This window comes from Cuculus canorus, chromosome 3 (assembly GCF_017976375.1).
Source record: "Cuculus canorus isolate bCucCan1 chromosome 3, bCucCan1.pri, whole genome shotgun sequence".
NCBI lineage: Eukaryota > Metazoa > Chordata > Aves > Cuculiformes > Cuculidae > Cuculus > Cuculus canorus.
Window position 1 is genome coordinate 77,443,948 of NC_071403.1, and position 12,011 is coordinate 77,455,958.

The 12,011-nt window shown below is 39.4% G+C and overlaps 1 protein-coding gene across 7 annotated transcripts in view; it reads right to left on the reverse strand.

Annotated features, from left to right (window-relative positions):
• The window catches only part of RTN4 (reticulon 4), a 48,923-nt gene that overhangs the window by 6,064 nt on the left and 30,848 nt on the right, over nucleotides 1-12,011 (reverse strand). For 6 of the 7 annotated variants that reach the window (XM_054062884.1, XM_054062886.1, XM_054062887.1 and 3 more), the window contains 2 exons: nucleotides 6,124-6,331; nucleotides 3,226-3,364 (listed from right to left, as the gene is read on the reverse strand). In XM_054062884.1, the coding sequence (XP_053918859.1) occupies nucleotides 3,226-3,364; nucleotides 6,124-6,331 (347 nt within the window). Of the gene's footprint in view, nucleotides 1-3,225; nucleotides 3,365-6,123; nucleotides 6,332-9,879; nucleotides 10,023-12,011 lie in introns of those variants that run through there. The other variant, XM_009560972.2, reaches the window with a different exon arrangement.

A 12,011-nucleotide genomic window follows, 5' to 3' on the forward strand; every position in this document is an offset into this window, starting at 1 on the left:
AAGCAATGAAGTTCAGCAAAAACCTCAGAAACCCCTTCCCACAACTCCTTTTTTCCTTAGAAATGAGACAAACTCAAGAGAACCTTACAAATGCAAAAAGGTTGACCTGAAACACATCTGAGAACCTAAACCTCTAAGACGAAAAAAGGAAGCAGCAGGCATCCCAGGATTGACCTACAAAGGTAATACTGCTCTTTCCACACACCCAGGAGAGGTGGGGAGCACAGGGCCCAAGCTCAGCCTGAACATCACAATGATACACAAACCAGTAAAAGAATAGTATATCCATGGACTGGAGCTTTGCCTACCTCATGTCAATGATTAATGACCAGTACCCAAAGCACAATGCAATTTAATGGCAAATCCAGAAATGCCCGTCTATCAGCTTCTTTACTACAGCAGAGTTCAAATACAGCAAAGAGCTCCGTTTCTCAAAACACCCAGTTGAGCAATGACAAATTGAAAGCAACTGTGCCTCAGTGCCAGCCCAGCCACCGTTGCGCAGCCGGGGTGAAGAACTGGATCGCCATGTTCAGGACAAAGGGCGGACTCTCTGGCAAGGGCCCCTGCAGAATTGCTCCTTAAGAGCTGCGAGGAGCTTCTTCTTTTGCTGCATAAATATTTAAAGTCCTTCATAAGGCTTCCATGACTGAAGCATTGTTTAATAAAGAAGAAAAAAATCTTAACAGGACAGACTTTACAGCCAGAACTCTTACACGCAATAAACTGACCCACTGACATTTTCTACATAAAAGCCTGTAACATTAATTTCACACAAACATGCTGCTTCCTATACTAAAGATGTTTAAGCTACATGAGCCAAGACATTTTTTAAACAAGGGCCACTGTGCCACAAAAAACTCCAACATCTGAATGGTCTCCTCAAGCACAAACTCTTCAAAATCAGTATCCTGTGCTGATGGTTTGCGCTGACATTCACTGGTTTCATACAAGGGTTGCTCTCAACCACCATAAATTAGTCTAATTAACCTATATAAAAATTCTTAAATGTCAGGAGAAGAGAGGAAAAATGGATTAGTTCAGCTGAATAAACATGTCTTTCCTATATACAGTAGTATTTTAGAAGTGATTAGAGTGCCTTGAAGACATTCCGACTGGGATTAATTGTACTTCGAACATAATTCCTTTGAAAGGTCTGATTTTTAGAACAGTGTTAACTGAAACAGCAGTTGGCTGTTCACTGCTTCCTTTTCCCTTACTGCAAGGGATTTTGATCTCTGAACAAATGGTATCAAAATCCTTATAAGTCAGAAGAATTTATAAGATAAGTTATCACAAAGGGCTTAATTATTAAAGAAATAAAAGTGACCTCGTGACTACAAGTTTGTCTGTGAGGTTGTTTAATCAGATCCAAATATAACTTAAGCAAAACAACTTTTCTTCGAAGTCAATGCCCTTAGAAATCACAATAATCAAAGAACACATTGCTTTCCTCCCTCAATCACCAAGTTTAAGTTATCAAATGCATCCTAGACATGTAACAGTAATTCCTTTGGTCAAGGCTGTGGTCCTGAGATGCTGCAGAGAAAAATCCTAAGTACTCAGTCACTTACGAGTGAAGGCAAAACAACAGCTTCTTACAGACCAGACCCCTGGGTAGTGGTGACAGCATTTAGCCATCAACATGCAATCCCTGTGTGGAAACACTGGCAAGGCACAGACAGTACCAACCTTATTTAACCTATTTTGCTAAAAAATGATTGCACAGTATCAATCTTGTCCAGGAAAATGACCAGAAAATAAGAACACACAGCTACCTCATAAAAGTACTTCTACTGCACAACCCTTTAGGCACAGGAAGATTATTGCACAAATCCCCAGGCTAATATCCCCTTCTCCTCTTTCCCTTCCAAGAAAATGAATCTTTACCATGAGCAGCAGATCCCAGGTAAAAACCTGACTGCCTTGTAATCGTTTCTTTCTCCAGAGGGAAAAGACTCTTACTGTAGGAGACCTGCACAACATCAGCTGCAACATTTACAGCACTGCCTCTTTACTGTGCTTAAGCTGAAGCATGTTAAGAAACTGGATATAGAAACTCTGGGTAAGATTCTGAGGTCTGCCTCTGATTTCCGTTCACAAATACAACAAAGACTTTCGTCACAGCCTTCTTATTTTTCTGCAAGTTTTACTAGAAACCCCTTGCCTCAACTCCACAACCACTCAAAAGACTTCACAAAGCACTAAGTAAGAGATTTACTAAAGGATAAATGCAACTTTATTTCAAGAAGATTAAGCAAACTGAAAAAGAAATGGACAACACGTTTTGCTCAGTAAAGGAAACAATTGTTTGAAAAATGAAGAAAGGCGATTATCTCGAAGGGAGAGAATTCTCACAGAACAAAAGTGAACGGTTTTCAGCCTTTTTTTAAAAAAATGCTATTATTATTATTATTATTATTGTTGTTTTTGTTGTTGTTACCTGTCAACTATGCTCTGCCACCTTCAATAAATCCCTTTAAATACTACTTGGACATATTCACGGTATCTGTTGGGCAGCATGGCACGCTTTAAGTAGAGTTAAGTGGCAGAATCCATTTCAGCAATTTATGTCACTAAAGAAACAGCTATTCACATCCAAATCCAGGGACTGAAACTGGTTTCCACCTTCCTACTAAAGCAAGGGCATCACTCAGTCCCCACTCTTCCAGCAAAAAAAATGCGGACACAAGAACTCCTACTGTTTAAGGCAAGTACCTGTACACAAACCACGTGCTGCTTCAGCACAGAAGCAAACAGAAACACCAAACCAGGGCTTTGCCAACCTAGCACAAACCACAGAGATTTATGCTAGTGACACATTCTGAACGCCCATACTGGAGCAGTGTCTTGTTTTCTTAAAGGATGTCTGCTGTTTAGCACCAGCAAGAAAATGTAACAGCTAAACTGTGCACAGCCAGAGTTTATTTCGGCTTCCCATTCTCTTTCATTATACTGTCAAAATAAAGTAAGATACAGTTATCCACTCTATTACTGCACAAACCACTTTATATTCAACTCAGTGTGGCTAACAGAAAGCTGTACTTGAAAAACACACAGGCTTAGCACTTCCAACGAGCCAACGAAAACTCAGTATTTACTTATGCAGAGCCAAAGGTGCTATTGTTCATTTGTGTGTGTTAGTACTAGTAGGCTTTGCTAACCTGGGTCAGCAAGGCGTCTATTTACACAAGGCTGCTCTATCAGCTACTGAAGGAAACTTACCTTCAGAGAATCCACTAAGTCATCGACTAGAAAGAGACGTCTCAGCTCTTTGACTGTGCCATTAACGTGACCGAGCACAACATTACTGTATTTCTGAATGAGCTCTTCAGACACAGCTAGATCAGACTCCAAGTAAGCCCTGCAAGAAAGAACAGCGTATGAAACTTTACTGTAGCAGTGCCACCAAAACATTACATATTATATACATAATATAAATACACCTTCTTCTTATGCTATAAAGAGGAAAAAACCCAAAACCTCACTGTATGAGGAACGCTAAAAGGACAGAACAGAACTAACCTAAGTTATTCTGAGAAGGTAGAAACAAACCTTAAAAAAACCCACAACCTCTCAGAACAAATGGGAAATACGTTTCTTTCTTGCTGCTACTGCCATGTATCTTACCTGGACAAGGCAAAAGTTGCGCAGGCTAACACGTGTGAGTGGCCAAGGCTATTGAGTGGCCAGAAGAGTGTCCAGTACCACTGACACATATGCCTGGGTCTTCGAAGTCTTCTACTCCTCATTAGTTTAATACATTATAGCATACGCTAAGTCCAATATGTATTTAAAAAAAAAAAAAGACAGAGTGTCTTGGGGGATGTGGGGTATGTGTCATTCTCTGTTTTGGCTGTTGTATGATATGGCCTAATAATCTCTGCGACTCCTGCATTTCTCAACTCAAAAGAGTACTACAAATGCAACATACCCATTCATACCTCTGGGAAGGCACTTCTGAAATTACCAAAACAAATGCACTAAGGCATGGTAAAATGAGCCAGTTTTTCATGTTAAAAAAATGTCTTATAAGTAATGACAGCAGTTGTTTTACTAGAAAGATACAAGCCCCTATCTGGTTAAGTCTACTTTCCACTGCACTGCGACTTTAATCTGTGGTTGTAGCGGCTACGGCTATTTAGACTTTTTAATAGAGAATAATTTATTTAATTTGTATATTGAAGGGAGAAGGAGCAGGGCACTCATTTTACAGTCACTACGGCTGTTAAACTTTTACTTTTGTTTAGGGTGGGATTCTGCTTTGGAGTGGCTTTGTTGGAGGGTTTTTTTTAAATTAAAACTGCACACTGGAGGCTCCTATATATGTTGTTTAAGGCAAAACTAAACATGGCCTTGTGGCAAGTCCAAAACAAATCAGAGGACTTTAAATGGTAACTACAGAGGGTGGCCATTTCAAGGCTACATTCTGTGATCTACATTGGCCTTGAGTCTGCACAGCCCTTCTCAACTCACCATCAAGATACTCAGAACCTGAATCAAAAACCTCAATCTCATGGATATGCTCTTCACTGTCAAACTAAATTCAAGTAAAAATATCTTTCTTGTAGTTGAAGCTATACAGATAAAAAGTAAGCAAACATGTACATTGGACAAGAATGCCTGGAAGCTTCTTATGAATAACAGTATTTTTAGAAATCAACAGCAGGAAAAGCTCAGGTAAAATAAGTTTTGCTTGTCCTTGCTACGAATGAACTGAACTGGCAAACCTGGAAATCCTTTTGGATACTGAAGAGCACTACTGGGTAGACAGAGCAAATAGGACCTCAGCTGGGAAACATTCAACCTAATGAGGGTGAATAGGATGGGCATACAAAAAAAAACATACCCCAAAAAACTAAGTTTACAAAACTATTTTTGTAGTACTTTATACTGCAATATTGAACACTGGTGCAAATTGTTCAGTTGGATTTTCCTATTTCAGATCTAAGCTTACAAGCAAATACTCCTTTTTTTTCCAGAGTTTTGTCCCACAGCTGCTTTAAGGACAGACTGGCTTCCACTGGGTAGACAAGCCACTACAGAATCAGGGAAGAATGGAAGTCAACCCAAGAAAACATTTTGCTTTGCCTTAATAAAGATGAAAGGAAGAGGACGTGAATGATTGTAAACACAACAAAATTAGTAAGAGCTGTAAATAGAAGGGCAAGCAGGAGTTTCTGAAAGGTGCAAGGGAAATTAAGATGGAATCACTTTATTGATTAATAAAGGGAGAGCAGCAAGGCTGAACAAGGTGGGACAGGGCTGGTATGGGAACAGGAACCATGCACTTTGTAATTACTACAACACATTAATACGGTTTTATTTCTCTGAAGATGCAGCTCTGCAACAATGGGTACCACTGTACTCCACCCCGGAAAGGATGCATACCACGGATAACATATTCCCACACTGCAGGGAAGCACACACATGGTATGCCTCAAGGACTTAGCTCATCACTTAAAGCAAAGAGCTTGGTTTGAGAACCTAAATTAACCCTTGATTCAACTCCTCAAGCCTTAGAATTCAGAGCCCAAGTTTCTGGATTTCTGATCTGGGCAGGTAGCAGTGAACCTGGATTCTGCTGATGACAAGGATTCTGCTGATGACAAGGCATCTTGCATGTGGAGAACACAGCTATGCTGCTACATACTAAACCATAAATGTTAAGAGTATTTGTTAATTTTATCTTTTTTGGGGGGGGTTATTTCCTGCTATATTTACTCTGATTTTTGCAAAATACATTTGCATTGACAGTGCTGCATTCTGAGTACTCTTTATATTTCGCACATCATCTGCCTCTGGTTCACATTCTGAAGACCATATCGTTCTAAAATGTATTTCTCCATTAGGTTGAAGTATTTGAGGTTTTTTTTCAATCTAACTTAAGACACTCCAGCATTCCGAAGGAAATCATCTGTATTAAGCACTCAATTAACTTTCTTTACCACTGTGGATGCCTACTGAGAAAAACTGAAAGAAAAGCAGTCATAGGCTAGGTAACAGATTTTTCAGTTATTATGCAACATATTATGACATATGTCACCTACTGTTTCTAAGGGTATCAATACTACTCTTCCGCAAAACAATACACTTTTGTCTTAATGAAAAGAAAAGCCTCACCTGAACGGATGGCCTTCATCAGACTTCTGGATTGCCTGGATAACTCCCTTGTATATCCTAAAGCTGATCGTCACAGAGAGCAGGGCCAAGGCAATGTAAGCAGTCACGCTCACGATGCTGAACACTGTTAATGAAAGCAGCAGGAACAAGCTGGCACCAAACACCACTCCCGTCTTCTTAATGTCTCGCCAGTAAAGGAGGTCAACAACTAGAATTTAAAAAAGGCAAAAAATTAGAACAAGATATCTCTTGCATCTGTATGAAAACAGTAAAACATGATTCATTTGACCACTGATAATCATCAAGGATGGAACTCGTGATCTCACTGTCAAACCAGGGCTGAAATTACAACTAGAAATAGGTTATTTTAGTACTGATTCTGCATTGGATTTCAGATTATTGGGATTATTGTTATTAGGGTTACCTCAAACGTAATTGGTAAAATTTAAGAACAATTCTGCCCTTAAGCAATGTCAGAATTAATCTCTTCAACTACTGTGCCATATTCTGCACCAGAACCACAACAGTTTGCCCTTAATTTCATTTTAATTTTGTGCATTTTGTGCAGGTCACTCACTGAAGAGATTGATTCCAATCCTCTGTTAGGACAACTGACAAGACACTGACAGATCTCTAAACCGTTACATCCTTATAAGTCTGGTAGAGGCAAAGGCACTGTTCGAGACTCATTAACAGTTCACTTTGTTTCCTTTTGACTGAAGACATTCCCACTGGAATTTATAATGTTGATTATGGGTGACAGACTGAGCCATCAAGAGGGAATAATCTCACTGAAATTTCAATCCAGGCTAAATCTGCTGTGCTACAATGCAAAATACTTCATTTGTAAACCAAGTTTAGTTTTTCCTTTAGTGAACTTCATGAGAAAACATAATATTATGCCATTTTTAGCATCACTGTTTAGAGAAAGGTACACCATTATGCAAGTTGTAAGTAATGGCTTAATACATCCATTGCAGATTGACTTATTTTGAGGCACCGTTGCATCTGGTTGATGACCTTACTAAACTCAGATAATCTGGAAATGCCATTCTCCATCATGGAGTATAGAACTGGGCACAGGGCATCTAGTCTAGTTTTATACTTCATGGTGTGGTATTACACAATTAAACTCACTCTTCATGGTTTCTACTTCTACAGATGATTAGATTTTCACAAGAACAAATTCCTTTTCTGCATCAAAACTGCTTGTTAATAGCAATAATTATTAGCTACAGAACTCAAAGTACAGAAAAATTATTACAATGCAAGCATAGCTATCCTATCTCATCCTAAACATCACCAAAGTTAAATGTAAAATAGCATACTGCAATTCAGAACAGATTTTTACTCTGAGTGACTGTAAAAAAAAAATAAAATTTTACTGTTATTTCTTACAGTATGAAAATGTGATAATGCACCAACATGAAACACTCAGTAGCCTATGCAGGGCAAAGTGTGCAAAATCCTTTTGTAAAGACAACACAAAAATACCACTGGGGCAATGGTGCCATTTCACAGCTTTTCAGATGCTGAAATCAATTCCTAATTATTTCTGTAGGGAAACCACACCGACCAGCAGTCACTGGAAATATGATAACCCAGGTCAGAACTTTAAACCCATCATTTTCATAATGCAAAATGCTTGATCCAAACATTTAATTCACATTTCTGTGGAGATTTCCTGAAGCTCTACAGACTGAATCAGGTTGAAGTTGCACAAACATCTTAAAACATCATATACCAAAACTGCTGTAAACAGCCTCACCCCTACCCCACCAATCAATCCCACTCCTTTCCTCTCCATGGCCACATGCAGAACCAGCCTGGTTTTCTCAGTGCAGCTGACAGCTACAGCACTAAAAAAAAAAAAAAATTAAAAAAAAATAAAAACTATGCAGCCAGCCAGATCAGATTCTGGATGCGGTTCACCATCTGACTCCACAGACATATGGGGCAAGAGATAGAGCAGCCAACCGAAGGAGGAGACGCTCCTGCCCTCAGCACAGCACCAAGGCCTCATCAAACTACAGCCCAACCTATCCATGCACTCTCGTGACCTGTTATTCCGCTCCATCTCTTCATGTTACAAAGCTGCACTTCTCTTTTCCCTGTCACACAAGTGCAGCTCTAAGCAAGACAACCTTTATTTAATATTTTTAAAAATCAAACAGAGAATCAAAGCTATCATAGAATTGCTTATATATGGGCTATAAACCCTAAATTTAACAACATTTTCTTTGCTTCTTATCACTAAAGTGTCTATTGGTGTCTCTGTACCCCTTACATTAAGCAAGTTTAGCAGCTAAAAGAAGCTTAGAACAGAATTGTGAGCTAAAACTTGTTGTAGACTGCAGATCTAAACTGAGCTGTGAATACCCATAACACTTGGGTGCAATTTTCAAAACCGTCTTGCCAAAAAAAAGTTGGTAGATTTTCTGTTCCTAAATCATGCAAGAAAACTTTGAAAAAAAGGCTTTCTTTCTGCAACCACACTTGTTTTACATGCTGCAATTTGAGCATCCACACATCGAAGTTTGGGTGCTGTTCCTATATCAAGTGACACACTAAGGATGAGCTCTACTCTCCGTTTGCAGATGGCATTTGTAAATGAGCTATTGCCTCCTCTGCAACAGTTTTAAAGCTGACAGTGGGTTCTTAGAGCTCCATAGGAAATCACTTATTACAAGCAGCACTGCATCATACCTGAATCTGCTATAAGGCCTGTAAAGATAGTAATTAGCTTGTATGACAGTTTGCAAAATGTGAGAAACAAAGGTAAATTGCTGGAATTAAAACCACAACAGCACAGATGCCATATGGCCTCCAGTCACCCAACCTCAAGTCTTTTGTTCTCAGTAATTACTAAGAAAAATCCCCAAGCTTGGACTTCCCAGACCAGAGTAAAACTGCACACAAAGCATTTTTCCTTGCTGCCTCCCCTCCATTTGGAGCACCACCAAATCAGCCCCAGCTTCATGACATACGTATCATGTTTCATTGTAAGTTCCTCAAAGGAAAATTCAAGATTAAAAATCACTGAAAAAATGATTTGTGTTTTTCAGTCCAGTACAGGATGAGACTTATTTATATCCCTGCATTGATCAGAAACAGGTATTTGCATTTCTTTCTGAAGCAAAAGATTAAAAGCATTACTAGAAGCAGCTTTCTGGCTTTAACTTACACACAAGATATTCACAGCAGATTAAAAAAAACCACAGGAAAACAGAAACCCCAAATGATTCTCAGAAACGGTCCTGCCAAGCTGTATCTTTCCTCAAAGAAACCATTCTAGGCTTTATTTTATACAAGATGAGCTACAATCTAGTACATTTAATGTGAGTATTCCCGGCCTATTCTAAAGCAAGAACAGCTGCCTACATTTGGTAAGCACGAACTGTCACTTGGCACGTCTAAAAATAGCACTGCTAGCATCCGTGCCTTACATGCAGAACTCATCCAATTACATTTTGCTTTTAAAGCAAGTGCTATGAGAGCTTTATCATTGTATTTCTTTTTTTTTATTATTTTTGAAGGCTTTTCTTTCTTTAACAGACATTTAAATTAAAAACAAACCATTCATATGTTTTTTTGCTTGGCAAAAACAAGTGGTTAGCCTGATAATCCTCCTCTTTTTAAAAAAAGCCCGAACTGAGCACCCTCTTTTTATTTATCAAAAGAGAAATTAGAAGCCACGAGACCTACAAGCAAGTTGAATTCCCCTCTATGAAAGAAAACGGAGAAAAAGGGACTAACCCATTTTGGCATCCATCTTGAGCGTGCCTGCACGCACCCAGATCTCGCACAGCTGACTACCCCGAGCCTTTTCACTTCCTGCCAGGGCGCTCAGAGGTCGGCAGAGCTACGCAACTGCCTGCCCGTGCGGAACCTCGCTTGGGTCCCGCCAATGGCTGCCCCTGCGCTAAGTCCTTGGAATGCAGCTGCGGAGCAAGGGACACGCCGTCACAATGAACAACTAACTCTCTATCCAGTATTTGGAAACAAACAGGGGGGGAAAAAAAGGGTTTGAGCGCAGAAGAAAGGCTGTTTGTGTGAGAGGAGAAGGAAGATTTAAAAAAACGCAAACAGTATATGATTTGCAAACGTTGTATGGACAATGGCCGTAACACTGGAACCTTTCTGTAATCTGAAAGGTAGGCAGGAATTCTTTATACTCTTCAGATAATAGTAAAAACAGTGTAGAAGCACAAGTCAGAGCCTTTCTGGATCAGTTTGAGAACAAGCAGCGTTGTGCTAATACAGAAATGTAAAGGAAGCATTTAGAATGGGCAGCTTTCAAATCCATCTGGAATGCATGGTAACAACTGTCACCATAGCACCATACAGGTTATGAAAAAGAAAATTCACTCTAGGCTGGCAAAAAAACAGTACATGACCACAAAGAGGCTGATTGCTGTACATTTCCATTTAGAGAAGCATCTTTCAGTTACGCTAAATAAAATTCCCATTTCCCGATGACACTGATCTTCAGGTTTTCCACTGGTTTTTTTATACACGGTATTCAGCAGGCGAGATCTGACCATGCATTTTCTCTTCTAAAGCCTGGTCAAGCCTGGTGTGGAGCAGCCCCAGCTGGAGACAGACCAACCCCAAGGAGAAGCCACCAACCATCCAGTGATCAATGTCTGCCGAGCACAAACTCCACCATTTTAAATATCTTCTACATCAGGATGACCATTTAAAATCCCAGCTGACAACTAAAGCAGGAGCAGTTACAGACTCAAGCCTCCTATCACCCTGATCAGACGTGTCAGAAGCCAGTTTGGTCCTCAACTGCCATGTCACAAGTCAACAACAAAGCCAAAACAACCCCTGGCTGGTGAAACTGGGTGGCTATAACATGAGTACACATGGTGCCAAGCACGTGGAGCTGATGAAAACCAACAGAGCTTTCCCTGTCCAAAGGACAGGCATTACAAAGGAGTGACACGTCCAGTGGGATGGATAGGCTTGTCTAACTAGATCCCAGAGGTCAGAAAACAAGTTTGCACCAAAGGCATTTGACTTGGCACAGCAAGAAAAAATGACACAGATGTCCCACATACACACTAAAATAAAAACAAAGTCCAACACTACCAGATTGTCCCCTCAAAATGCAAATACCATTTAACAACTCTTAATGAGCCAAAGAAGTACGTGTCTTTCATTTCTACTTAATCCTATACTTAGGCATGTGTGCACAATGTATGAACTGGGAAAACCACTCCACAGCCCTGATTGCTCATGATAAAAATACAAAAAGCTCAAGGGCTGCACAAGCTTATGCTACCTTTTCCACCTTTTAACTATTATGAACCAGAATTCAGATAGATTTTCAGCGCATGAACTAAAAAAAAAAAAATAAAAAAAAGAATAGCCTGGGATAGCCTGGGAACGTAGCTGTGGTGTTCCCCCTACCACCATCATTATTCAGCCATTAAAACCTGAAAATTAATTGAAAGAATTAAAATATAAATAAATAAATGTTAAACATTTTAGTACTAATTAATCTATGGAGTTATCATTAAAACTGCTAAAAACAGAAGTCATGCCATCCCCAGAATAAACTTATTTCATCCTGCCCATCTAGATGATCAATACCACAGGTATTAATCAATACGGCAGGTTATACCACTTTCACTATTCTGGTTCCTCAACCATAATGGCTGTAGTGAAAGAAAAATGCAGACCATAACTAAGTTTAGGATTATATTAATTAGAAAGTAGTGCTTTAGTTGGAAAGTTTAACTATGAACCTTAGTTTCAGCTCTTCTCTGGGTTTAGATTTGATAGTCTTTTTTTTTTTTTTTAAGGTCATTTTTTAGTATGGAAAGAAATGTGTTGCAATATTTGCTTCTCTATTTATTTAGGGGCAAGATGAATAGTGT